The sequence below is a fragment of the Amphiprion ocellaris genome, chromosome 6 (assembly GCF_022539595.1).
Source record: "Amphiprion ocellaris isolate individual 3 ecotype Okinawa chromosome 6, ASM2253959v1, whole genome shotgun sequence".
Classification (NCBI taxonomy): Eukaryota; Metazoa; Chordata; class Actinopteri; family Pomacentridae; genus Amphiprion; species Amphiprion ocellaris.
Window position 1 is genome coordinate 20,226,661 of NC_072771.1, and position 12,508 is coordinate 20,239,168.

Consider the following 12,508-nt stretch of genomic DNA (forward strand, 5'->3'; position numbering starts at 1 on the left):
AACAAGCTATTGATACAGGTGTTCTATGTGTTCAGATACACTGTATAAAACAAAGGCGAGGTTTTCATAGATATTTTTGATTTTGTTTTATGCTTCCTCTCTAATCCTTTCATAATGTATTTAGTGCCTGGGTAAAAAGCTGTGTAGAGGAATTTCAGAGCAATTGCACGCTCTGTGATGATCCAATCTTTATGTTTGTGTCTTCACCTGTGACCCAGGTCGTTTCTGTGGAGATAAGCTGCCCGAGCCAATCATCTCCACCGACAGCCGACTGTGGATTGAGTTCCGCAGCAGCAGTAACTGGGTGGGAAAAGGTTTCTCCGCCGTTTATGAGGGTAAGCGCCCTCTCCCTGCCCTTTCTGCCCCCTATTCCGGCATGTCTCTCAGCTGACTGAACACACGGCCAGTCACACATCCAACAATGTGCCTAGAAGCTGCAGCCACATCCACAGTTTTTGGCTCTCCTACTGCTGATGTGTCAGGCACTTTACGCTGCATTAATCAGACTTTGGCTGGCCTTCACATTCAGCTGCATTGTTTCCAGACCGTGGAAAAGGATGATGTGTATTTGTGTGTGTGTGTGTGTGTGCGTGTGCGCATGTGAAGGCATTCAGCTAATCCACATTGCATAAATCAATGAATCAACAGTGAGCGCACATTTTTTTCAGAGGCATGTAGCGATCATATTGCTATCGAGGGAGCTCAGTATTGTTTTTACTGTCGCATGCAGCCATCTGTGGAGGGGAGGTGAAAAAGGACAACGGCCAGATCCAGTCCCCCAACTACCCTGATGACTACAGGCCCAATAAAGTGTGCATATGGAAGATATCTGTCGCTCAGGGCTACCACGTAGGCCTTACCTTCCAGTCTTTTGAGGTGAGATGCCAACTCTTTTTCAAACTATGTTTCTCTGTTGTGGATTAATGGCTAATTTGTGCCACTTTAAAACCAAACCCTCTGCCTTTCCACAGATTGAGAGGCATGACAGCTGTGCATATGACTACCTAGAGGTGCGCGATGGGCTCACTGAAAACAGCCCACTGCTGGGCCGCTTCTGTGGCTACGACAAGCCAGATGACATCAAAACCAGCTCCAACCATCTGTGGATGAAATTCGTTTCAGATGGGTCTGTCAACAAGGCTGGCTTTGCTGCCAACTTCTTCAAAGGTGAGAGGTTAAGGGCTGTAAACTTTCAGGTGAGACTGTCAGCGCCTCTGACGTGTTAGATCTTTTTAATACTCCCACAGCGCAAGTTTATTTCAAATCTATTTGTCCTGCTCACAGCTTCGGGTCCAGTGCGACTCCCTCTTTGCCCAAATCTGCTGTTGTTTTGGAGGGTTTCTCCTGTAAGCCATTGAGCCAGGGAGGCCAGAGAAAAGGGCCCTAACACGTCTTTGTGTTTTCAGAGATGGATGAGTGCTCCAAGCCGGACAACGGTCGCTGTGAGCAACGCTGTGTCAACACACTAGGCAGCTACAAGTGTGCTTGTGACCCAGGCTATGAGTTGGCTGCTGACAAGCGCAGCTGTGAGGGTAAGTACAGGGAGAAAAGTCACCAGCCCTGCTCACCATGTCATTTACATGCTGAAGCGCTTTGCACAGTTAGCCACCCAAATACAATAAGTACAGTCATTCCTGGAAGCCGGAAAAGATGCCAACGGTGAAGTTTGTGCTGGCCTGGCACTGTCTTTTAGAGATTTGAGTCACAACAATGCAAGCTTTATTTTAATCTTAAATTACATGTTGTTGTTTAAGACCTAACTGTTAGTATACAAGCTGTGCAATACCCATTTACCCCCGTCCGCCCCTGAAGGAAGTCACTGTGTATTTGCTGCGTGTACCAGCATTTAGCTTATGCGGTAGAGTCTCTTTACTTTTGTAGAAATTATGGAGCTGCAAAAATTAAGGACAAGCACTTTAATTTGAACACAATCCCAGATAAGATTTAAAAAGAGGGGTGTATAACAAATCTAATACTATATGCGGCTATGTTAATAATCCCATAGGAGCCTATTCCTATGCAAGAATATACTGTAAATAAAGTTAAAACATCAATGAGGAAATATTTTACAGTTACACCTGCATTTACATATGGCGTAAAAATAAAACCGGTAGCAAACTAGTGACTTGCGTCTGTATTGCACCTTAAAAAAAAGGCAGATATTTCTGACTTCTGTGGTTCCAGCATTTTAATACCATCCTCATCTAACAATTTAGAGCCCACGTATTAACACAGCATTTGTTGCAGTTGGTGAGGATCAACAATGCTCATTAATTTTGACTAAGAATAGCCAGATGAAGGAATGTGTAACACCGGTAGTTGTAGCATGTTGTGTATTGAATAACTGACACAAAGTCCTTGGCAGGAAGGTCAGGCAGGAATCAGGGTTGCTTTTTTTTCAGGATACAGAACGGATATTTCAGAGGGTAACATAACACTTGGATCATGCCCCGTTAAAACATGCAGTGATATCATTGATTTTTTTTTGGGGCCGCACATCTGCATCAAGCTGTTTGTCCTCTTTACTTCATGTGTTGTGTTTTCCGTCCAGCTGCCTGTGGAGGTTTCATCACCAAGCTGAACGGGTCGATCACCAGTCCAGGTTGGCCCAGAGAGTATCCCCCAAACAAGAACTGCATCTGGCAGCTGGTTGCTCCCACACAGTACCGCATCACTCTGCTCTTTGACGTCTTCGAGACTGAGGGCAATGACGTGAGCATTGGGGTTATTATGAATCGACACGGGGTGGGTTTGTTCTGTGCTCTCTCTCTCTCCCTCTCTTTATTGCATCACATTTCTGTACTTTCAAACCCAACAAAGTCATTCACTCCCTCTTTTGCTGTTTATCATTTAAACCAAATGAAACATCCCCTCCTTTTAACATGCTCTGTTTCTCTGCTCAGGTCTGTAAGTATGACTACGTCGAGGTGCGCAGCGGACTTTCAGCGGACTCGAGGCTACATGGGAAGTTTTGTGGGGCGGAGAAACCCGAAGCGATCACTTCTCAGTACAACAACATGCGCATCGAGTTTAAATCAGACAACACGGTGTCCAAAAAGGGCTTCAAGGCACAGTTTTTCTCAGGTGAGTGCTCCACACAGCATCTCAGGTATTTTTATTCAGTCACTTAACTTCGAGTTTTTAAAGCGAACAGCCGCCAATGTTGAGTCGTGTGTCCTTCCTCAGACAAAGATGAGTGCTCTAAGGAGAACGGCGGCTGTCAGCACGAGTGTGTCAACACCTTTGGGAGCTACAGCTGTCAGTGTAGGAGCGGGTTTGTGCTACATGAGAACAAACACGACTGTAAAGAAGGTATTTCACCTCAGATATTTGTCACTTTGATATGGTTGCACATTTATTTACTGCTCTTAACTTAGTGAGAGGATGCTCATTAGTGTCAGAAACTATTTGATATGTAGATATAAAGGAGGATACAGCATTTTCAATCCATCACATCTTTTGTCAAATTCATGGTTGACTAGCTGTTCATACTGGTACACTGTGCACAGTGTGCAAACAAACTATCTCAGATTGATCTATGCAACACTGTCTTGCACATATTTGTGTTTCATGCTGGAGGGAAGATAGAGAAAAAAGGCAGTTAATCTGGCACATGCTAACTATCAAAACATCAACAATGCTTGTGCAGAATCTCAGCCCACCTTTAGTGGTGGCTTCTTTCATGTTAGCATAATGCAGAGCACTGTGTTGACGTACTCGTGTCTTTTTACAGCTGGTTGCGATCACACTGTGAATAGTGTGAGCGGCATCATCACCAGCCCCAACTGGCCGGATAAATACCCCAGCAAGAAGGCGTGCACCTGGGCTCTCACCACCACTCCAGGCCACCGCATCAAAATCGTACGTGCCGCCTCCTCCTGCTCTCAGTATCATTTCACTTGTCAGTCATGTAATCATTTTTATGTAGCTTATCTGTGTGATTGAATTGCCAAATCCGCTGAGAACATCTGTGTTTACTGTGCTCATTTCAAAAAGTGTTACACTATTCCCACTGATGATGTGTGCCCCCCCTTCTGTTATCTGCATTTTTGTCGTCTGTGCCACCACAGCAGATTAATTCATCATTTAAAACATTTGTAAATTACCTTCATCTGATTTAATAGGAGAAGCCTAGAACGCTTCATTCTCATACTTATTTCTCATCATGTCTTGTGCAGGCCTTCAATGAGATTGACATGGAGGCCCACCTGGAGTGCGCTTATGACCACATTGAGATTTACGACGGCCGAGATGGGAAAGCTCCAACTCTGGGTCGCTTCTGTGGCACCAAGAAGCCTCCGCCCATCACGTCAAGCGGCAACAAGTTGTTCATTCGTTTCTTCTCTGATAATTCTGTGCAGAAGAAAGGCTTTGAGGCTTCCCATACTGCAGGTAGGAATATACATATTGTAAGAAAAGTGCTCATTTTCTTTTCCAGCTACATAAAAACCGCAACAGGAGGAGGGTTTTTTAGGGGCATCACCGTAATTTCAGGTCAATTGCTCACATGTTGGCTATAATTTAGGTCACAGTTTACCACCCTGTCTGAGAATGGTTGTGACTCATATTTAACTGCAGAGTGTGTTGAAAAATTCTTTGTATCTGGATGACTGTAGACTAACAACTACAACAGCTGGTCTTGTTTGTTTCCAACCCTGACCTCTGTCTACTAAACACCCAACTCAACTTTTCTGTCCAGAGTGTGGGGGTCGTCTGAAGGCCGAAGTCAAAACCAAGGACCTGTTTTCCCACGCCCAGTTTGGAGACAACAACTACCCCGGAGCCTCTGACTGTCAGTGGGTGATTTCGGCGGAGAAAGGCTACGGCGTGGAGCTCATCTTCCAGACCTTTGAGATCGAGGAGGAGACAGACTGCGGCTATGACTACATGGAGCTCTTCGATGGAGCCGACACCAAGTCTCCACGGCTGGGACGTTACTGTGGCTCAGGGGTAGGAACGATTTCTTTGACAAATAGAGTCGGCAGGTCACGGCACTTGGTTCTGTTTTTACAACAGGAGTGTTCAGACTGTTGTTTTGGAATTAGTGCTGCCGTAACCCATCCAGGCAGTGTGCAACAGGGTAGTTTTGTAAACCACCCTGGGGCTTTAGATTCCAGTCCATAGTCTGGCTTAATCGCTTTGTTGAGGTTGACGTGTTCCTCTGAGTTTGGGAGTGTGCTGTGGAGGTAGTTGTAGGTCAACACCAGCGGTCACTCCCCGGGTGTCGATACACTTATCAGAGTCTCTGGCGTTGGGGCTGTAACTTGGAAATAATCAGGCTGTGCTGAGGTTGCAGCTGGAGTCTGGAACAATGAGGCCAGCAGGGAATAGAAACACAAGTTTGCTCAGGTCAGAGAACAGCTTGATTTCATTTACACACTTCAGTAATAAGCTCTGTCCTCTCACTCACGCCTGTTCTTATGAATTATTCGCCAGAGGGGACATAACACCCTCTGTGCTCCAGGGAGCGGCTCTTCAATCAAGTTTCCTTTTATAAAACAGGTTGAAATAAACTGACACAATTCAATCCAAAGTAGGGTGAAAACTCATTATAGTGTGGGAAGGCTTACTTTAGCTCAAGGGCTTTTCTCAGTTAAACAGTCGACTGTTTCTGGGTCTACAATAAAATTGGTGGGCCACTCTCTTCTTGTGTTTTAAATCCCTCTCCCAGTAAACCAAGACTTATGGGCCATTGAAGATAGATTGTTCATGTTGGGAATGGCAGCTTAAATCAGCAGTCTTATGTTTTTATACTTGGTTACACAAGCTTTGGCTGCTTTGACGTTGCAGTGCTTGTCTGACTGAGCGCCTTAAGCAACCAATTATTTCTCAAGATGATGTTTTCAATTAATATCTATGTGATATACCACGTTTCTTATAAAGACTCGGTGTAGAATTTCTTTGTTCTTGCATAATACAGTTAACGCCCCTTTAGTTTTTCCTGGAAACTATTTGGCTGACTTTACACTAGAAGTATATGAAGTGCTGTGCGTTGTGTGGCTTTGTTTAAGGAAACAATGAGCTCTCTGCAGTGGTGCACCTGGCACTAATCATCCCAGTGTTTTCTGTTTTCACTTTAATATCAGCCAAAGCCTGAATCGGAATAAACCTGCAGAGAGCCAGTCCTGGACCCTGATCCCAACACGGCTTCTGGCTGTTACAGAACCAGCAGTCAGACAGCAGCCGTCATGGTCACTGATTTGACCTTAGTTTCAGCATGTGAGAAGTCTTAAGTTTTAGCTGAGGTGCAGTCAAAGAAGCAGAAAGCCACAACCACAAATGAATCTGTTGTTTTGTTCCTCCTGACAGCCTCCAGAGGAGATCTACTCGGCCGGTGACTCCATTGTGATCAAGTTCCGCTCTGACGATACAATCAACAAAAAAGGATTTCATGTCCGCTACACCAGCACCAAGTTTCAGGACACACTGCATTCACGCAAGTGACCAGCGGGGGCCGGAAGGGGCCGCGCAGGGCAAAGGGGCAAACGGAGGGGCCCCCAGGGGAGGCGCCAGCCTGACGCTCGGAAACCTTCGGCCACCAAGATGAATCAGACACGACAGAACAGCCGCAAGACCACCAACCGCACCTCAGCTCCTAGGGGCTCTAGCTCCCCCCACAGACTGTGAGGAGTAAAGCCATTCTGCAGTACACCTTGTTTTTACCTTTTTATGGTTAGGATTGGGGTGGGAGGGTGATTGTCCGCTTTAGGCGGACACATAGGGGAAAATTTATTGACCCAGTCCCCTCCACGTATTTTTTCGATTGTTTCTTCTTCTTCTTTTTTTTTAAACACGCCTCTTAATGAGAGGCACAAAGGAAAACAGTGGATTCTCAGGACCTGTAGGAAGGCAGGCATCAGCTGGACAGATCCCTGCTTTTGTCGGGCCAACCCACCACATCAAGGGGGGGGGAGAGGAAGAGGAGGAGGAGTATGGGAATGTCTCCTGCACTCCTCGACAATTGCTCTCCTCTCCTCACACTCTCATCCCTTTGGTTCAAGGATCCCTATCCGTAAGAGGAATAAAAGGACTTGACTTGAGATTTTGATACTGTCTGTCAGTCAATTGCATGTAATTACAAGGAAAGAAGGAAAACTGTACAGTGACAACACCAGCATTTGTAATTGGCATTGTCCTGGCAACCAGTGGCAAGATTCTCGTTGTTACCATTAACAAGGAAATTAAGGAAGCAGTTATCTTATTAAAGGACTAATAAATGAAATGGGGTCCATGTCTTCTGGTTGGTAATTGCTTGCCTGATGACTGGCTATTACTGTACCTCCATGTATAAAGTAATGTGTTTGATCTTTCAAAGGGAACATGTGCTTTTCTCAGCTCGAACCAGTTAGCACTTTACGGTGAATTGTTCCAAAATCATGAGCTTATGAATTTTTGTGAAATGCAATGCCAGTTCACTTATTTTTAAATGCATTTTATCTCTCTTATTCTTCTGGGGTTTGTTTTTTTTTTTTTTTTTTAATTGCTCCATTTAGTTCCTCAGGCATACTTGAACATTGTGTGTGCCCTGTAACATGGGGTAATAAAGATATGACTTATGTTTCAGTGTTGATTTACACTTCTGATGTAAAATAATTTCTCTCCAGAGAAAATGCCTTTTCTTGGTACAATGAAGTATTTCTCAAGAACCAAATGAGCCTGGGTATTTATTGTTATAGTGACTACATATATAATGTAAAGGTGGAAAGGTACTGTTGAAATTAGCCCTATAATTGCCTTCTAATGTATAGCCACTGATCTGTGTTGAATATACTTTGTTGCTCACTCATTTCCTCTCTCCATTTATTTGTCATTCAACACCATGTTGTGTGAACTTTCTGCAGCCTGACACATATGTTTGATGTCTGACCTTTATTCACAGCACTAATTGGAACCTGCAAATCTCTTTGTGCAATTGCAGCTAAACACGCTGAGGGCAATCCAGGACGGGAGTAATAGAAATGAGGAATTCAATAATAACCCTGGTCCATGTTGAAAATAACTTGCAGAAGAATTCTCTGACCTCCAGTAAACACAGATAAAGTCAAATATAAATATCTCCTCTTCATATTATGTGTCTTTCTATTTATAGACAGAGCTTGTCATTTTAGACTACAGTGGGGAATCATTTCTCTTTCCATTCTCCTCATTTGCAAATAACCTCACTTTCCCTCCCTGTGATTATTTCATTGCTACTCTTGTGCTTTTTCATAAAAAGCCAGGAGGAGCATAGCAATGTTGTTCATTTAGTGAACTGTGGCCTTCAATCTATGCATCCTAACAAGAGAGGACATGCTGCTGTAACAAGATTAGTTTGAGTAGACAGGCTTTAACAGAAGTGAGACAGTTTTCACATTCATGAATAAATGTAAAAAAAATCCTGACAGGTGCAGGTATATTAGATTTTTACATAAATGTGTTCTCCTTTGATTACATTCTTAGCGGAATGTACTTACTTACCTCCTTACAACAAGGACTCCTGGTAAAATCAGCTCAGTACATGGAAATTTAGAAGAAAACATGGTATTTTCTCTTTCTGCTGCAACACAATGCATTCAGTGCTTCAGTGCAAGACTCCAAACAGAACAGAAGCCCACCCAGGTTTTTCTGATTTCCGTCACATTTGTTCACTTTTTCCATCTGTTCCCATCACACAGCAGAAATGCCACTTTATGTAGAACAACTTCCTTTTATTTAACAGCTGACATGAAACATTGATGCACTGCGATTCAGCATTAACCCTTTAGAACCCAGCGTAGCGCCGGCGCTATGTTTTGCATATTGATTTTTGATTGGCTGTAGATTTTAAACCAGATAAGATAGATCAGTAATTCTTTTTTGCATATAAAATCTGGGGAGTTACACTAACATTTCACACATTCACCAGGTCTCAGGGTGCTTTTTCGTTGCAGTGATGGGTTTGTAAAAATGCACAATAAAGCGCACACAACAAAACTCTTTATAAACCAGACCACCGGTATTTGGAGGACTTCTTACGTTGAAATAAGCGTGATCACGTTGTGGCCATGACCTTTCACATGATTCTTATGTGTCCATACCAGAGAGGCTTCCCTATCAACAGGAAATGACGTTGTTGCCGGGAGTTGTAGTTTTTCAGCCGACAACTACAACTGTAGTTTTCGGCTGTAGCCTGCACAGATACGAGCTCTCACTCGTTTCAGTCCCACTTTTTTTTTTTTTTTTTTTTTTTTTTTAACAAAAACATTCAGACACACAGCCTACACACACACCAGACATCCACCACGGTCCGTGTACGGATCTGATCATTGGATTTTCCGTTCTGAAACGGGTATTGAAAAACAAAAAACGAGTGGTTATTTGATTTTCGTTTTAAAATACAAAAATTAAAATTGAAATACAAGGCGTTTTTCCTTTTCCTGATCAAAAAGGGATATACGATTTTTTTTAAATGCTTTGATTTCCGTTTTATCTTTAGAATAACAAGAAAGTAAAATCAGTAAGAGACAGAAACGAAAAAAGGTCCGATTTTTCATTTTCTGATACCGGAAGTGGTCATCAGCAAGTGTGGAGCCAAACAGAGTATGGTGCATAGACTGTATATACTTTTTTTTGGTGAGTTTTCATGGTCAGAATGAGAGATCAGGTGGCCGATCTTAAAATAAATCAATATTGATTTTTTTTATAGAGCGTTAAAGTTTTGCGAAGCCATGGGGCGGGACTACTTGATTGACAGTCTGGTCTGGAATGATTGACAGGTCCTATGGAGGAGGAAGCAGAGACTCTGCTCTCCTCGTTTGGATTAATTCTGATATAATAACTGTTGGTTTATTTATCGGTGCAGCAGCAGAACATTTTACACAGACGGTTTTCTTGCCCGTTGCCTTGTTTTAACCAGTTTTCTACCTTCGGATGATTCTACCAGCAGACGCTGAAAGGACTCTGATAGTTCGGTAAGTAAATGTTTATTTTCATATCGTGCCGCTTTTAATGCACTTTATATGCAGCTTTAGTGTCAGATGTAATGCGTGCCATGCACTCCAGATGTTGGTGGAGTTTGTTTCAGTGTGTGTTGACCAGAGAAGAAAGTTAGCAGAGTAAATGTTAGTTTTAATGTTAGCGATGCTAACCGAGCTAGCTGCTCAGTCGTAGCCTGATTAAAGCTAACGGAGCATCAAGCTAATGTGTTGAGTTTCATGTAAACAGCTGAAGTGTGTTGTGTGCCTGTAATGTGGTTCATTAAGTTCATAAAACTGTGGCTGGTTGACATTAATGTAACGTTCAGGAAACTTAAATGTGATTAAAACAGGAACGTTAATGTTCTAGTTGTCAGTAATCAGTTTAATTTGACATTAAAACAGACTCTGATAGTTTTAAATGACATCAGTTTCATTAATTTGTTGAAAATTGTCTCATTTGTTGTTGTGATGCTGCTTCTGATTCATTAAAAGCAGATGATCCGTGTTGAAGATACGTTTAGTTCTAGTATCAGAAGTACAAGAAGGAAAATGGAAGTTTAGTTCTGCTACATCAAAGATTTCAGGATTAAAATAACTAAATGAGTCTTTATGCCTCAAACTTTATTTTTACAATAAAGAAATAATGAAATAATCACAGATAATACAAATATAAATAGCAGAGAAAACGTGAGAGAATCATTTCCTGAAAAGTCCAAAAAAGGTCATAGTATAGCATGTCGTCCAAAAAACGTCATAGTATAGCATGTCACCCTTGAAACGTCACAGTATAGCATGTCGCTCTGAAAACGTCATACTATAGCATGTCGCTCTAAAAAACGCCATAGTATACCATGTCGCCCAAAAAACGTCATAGTATAGCATGTTGCCCAAAAAACGTCATAGTATAGCATGTCGCTCTAAAAACGTCATAGTACAGACATGTTGAAAAATGACATTTTTCGACATAGTATACTATGGCGTTTTTTTTTTGCGCCAAAATTCATGATGATCGTTTTTCAAAGAAAACCTTTCTGGACTGTTTTTCACACCCTCCTTTAAATTATTTCATCATATGGCACGTTTTTACAACATGTTTAAAAATGGCATTTTTTTTCGACATAGTATAGTAAGGTGTTTTTTTTGCGCCAAAATTCATGATGATTTTTTTTTCAAAGAAAACGTTTCTGGAGTGTTTTTCACGCCCTCCTTTAAATTATTTCATCATATGGCACATTTTTACATGTTTGAAAAATGGCATTTTTTTTCGACATAAGGCGTTTTTTTTGCGTCAAAATTCATGATGATTTTTTTTTTCAAAGAAAACCGTTCTGGAGTGTTTTTATTGCCCTCCTTTACATTATTTCATCATATGGCACGTTTTTTGAACACGTTCGAAAAATGGCATTTTTTTTCGACATGGTATAGTAAGGCGTTTTTTTTTCGCCAAAATTCATGATGATTTTTTTTTCAAAGAAAACCTTTCTGGAGTGTTTTTCACACCCTCCTTTAAATTATTTCATCATATGGCACGTTTTTACAACATGTTTGAAAAATGGCATTTTTTTTTGACATAGTATAGTAAGGTGTTTTTTTTGCGCCAAAATTCATGATGATTTTTTTTTTTTCAAAGAAAACCTTTCTGGAGTGTTTTTCACACCGTCCTTTACATTATTTCATCATATGGCATGTTTTTAGAACATGTTTGAAAAATGGCATTTTTTTTCCACATAGTATAGTAATACGTTTTTTTTTTCTTCAAAATTCATGATGATTTTTTTTCAAAGAAAACATTTCTGGAGTGTTTTTCACGCCCTCCTTTACATTATTTCATCATATGGCACGTTTTTACAACATGTTTGAAAAATGGCATTTTTTTTCGACATAGTATAGTAAGGCGTTTTTTTTTGCGCCAAAATTCATGATGATTTCTTTTTCAAAGAAAACCTTTCTGGAGTGTTTTTCACGCCGTCCTTTACATTATTTCATAATATGGCACGTTTTTAGAACATGTTTGAAAAATGGAATTTTTTTTTCGACATAGTATAGTAAGGCGTTTTTTTCGACGCCAAAATTCATGATGATTTTTTTTTCAAAGAAAACCTTTCTGGAGTGTTTTTCACGGCCTCCTTTACATTATTTCATCATATGGCACGTTTTTACAACATGTTTAAAAAATGGCTTTTTTTTTTCGACATAGTATAGTAAGGCGTATTTTTTGCGCCAAAATTCATGATATATTTTTTTTTTAAAGAAAACCTTTCTGGAGTGTTTTTCACGCCCTCCTTTACATTATTTCATCATATGGCACGTTTTTACAACATGTTTGAAAAATGGTATTTTTTTTCGACATAGTATAGTAAGGCATTTTTTTGCGCCAAAATTCATGATGATTTTTTTTCCACAGAAAACCTTTCTGGAGTGTTTTTCACACCCTCCTTTAAATTATTTCATCATATGGCACGTTTTTACAACATGTTTAAAAAATGGCATTTTTTTTCGACATAGTATAGTAAGGCGTATTTTTTGCGCCAAAATTCATGATGATTTTTTTTTTAAAGAAAACCTTTCTGGAG

General features: G+C 41.0%; 1 protein-coding gene across 1 annotated transcript in view; it reads left to right on the forward strand.

The window, feature by feature from the left end:
- The window catches only part of bmp1a (bone morphogenetic protein 1a), a 30,158-nt gene extending 22,372 nt beyond the window's left edge, over window positions 1-7,786 (forward strand). Inside the window, exons 10-20 of the mRNA XM_023287266.3 lie at window positions 219-335; window positions 731-876; window positions 972-1,167; window positions 1,407-1,532; window positions 2,552-2,712; window positions 2,904-3,084; window positions 3,187-3,312; window positions 3,734-3,861; window positions 4,179-4,392; window positions 4,700-4,950; window positions 6,310-7,786. Of these exons, the coding sequence (XP_023143034.1) occupies window positions 219-335; window positions 731-876; window positions 972-1,167; window positions 1,407-1,532; window positions 2,552-2,712; window positions 2,904-3,084; window positions 3,187-3,312; window positions 3,734-3,861; window positions 4,179-4,392; window positions 4,700-4,950; window positions 6,310-6,444 (1,781 nt within the window). The 3' untranslated portion in view covers window positions 6,445-7,786. The remainder of the gene's footprint in view (window positions 1-218; window positions 336-730; window positions 877-971; window positions 1,168-1,406; window positions 1,533-2,551; window positions 2,713-2,903; window positions 3,085-3,186; window positions 3,313-3,733; window positions 3,862-4,178; window positions 4,393-4,699; window positions 4,951-6,309) is intronic.
- Window positions 7,787-12,508: the final 4,722 nt, after the last annotated feature.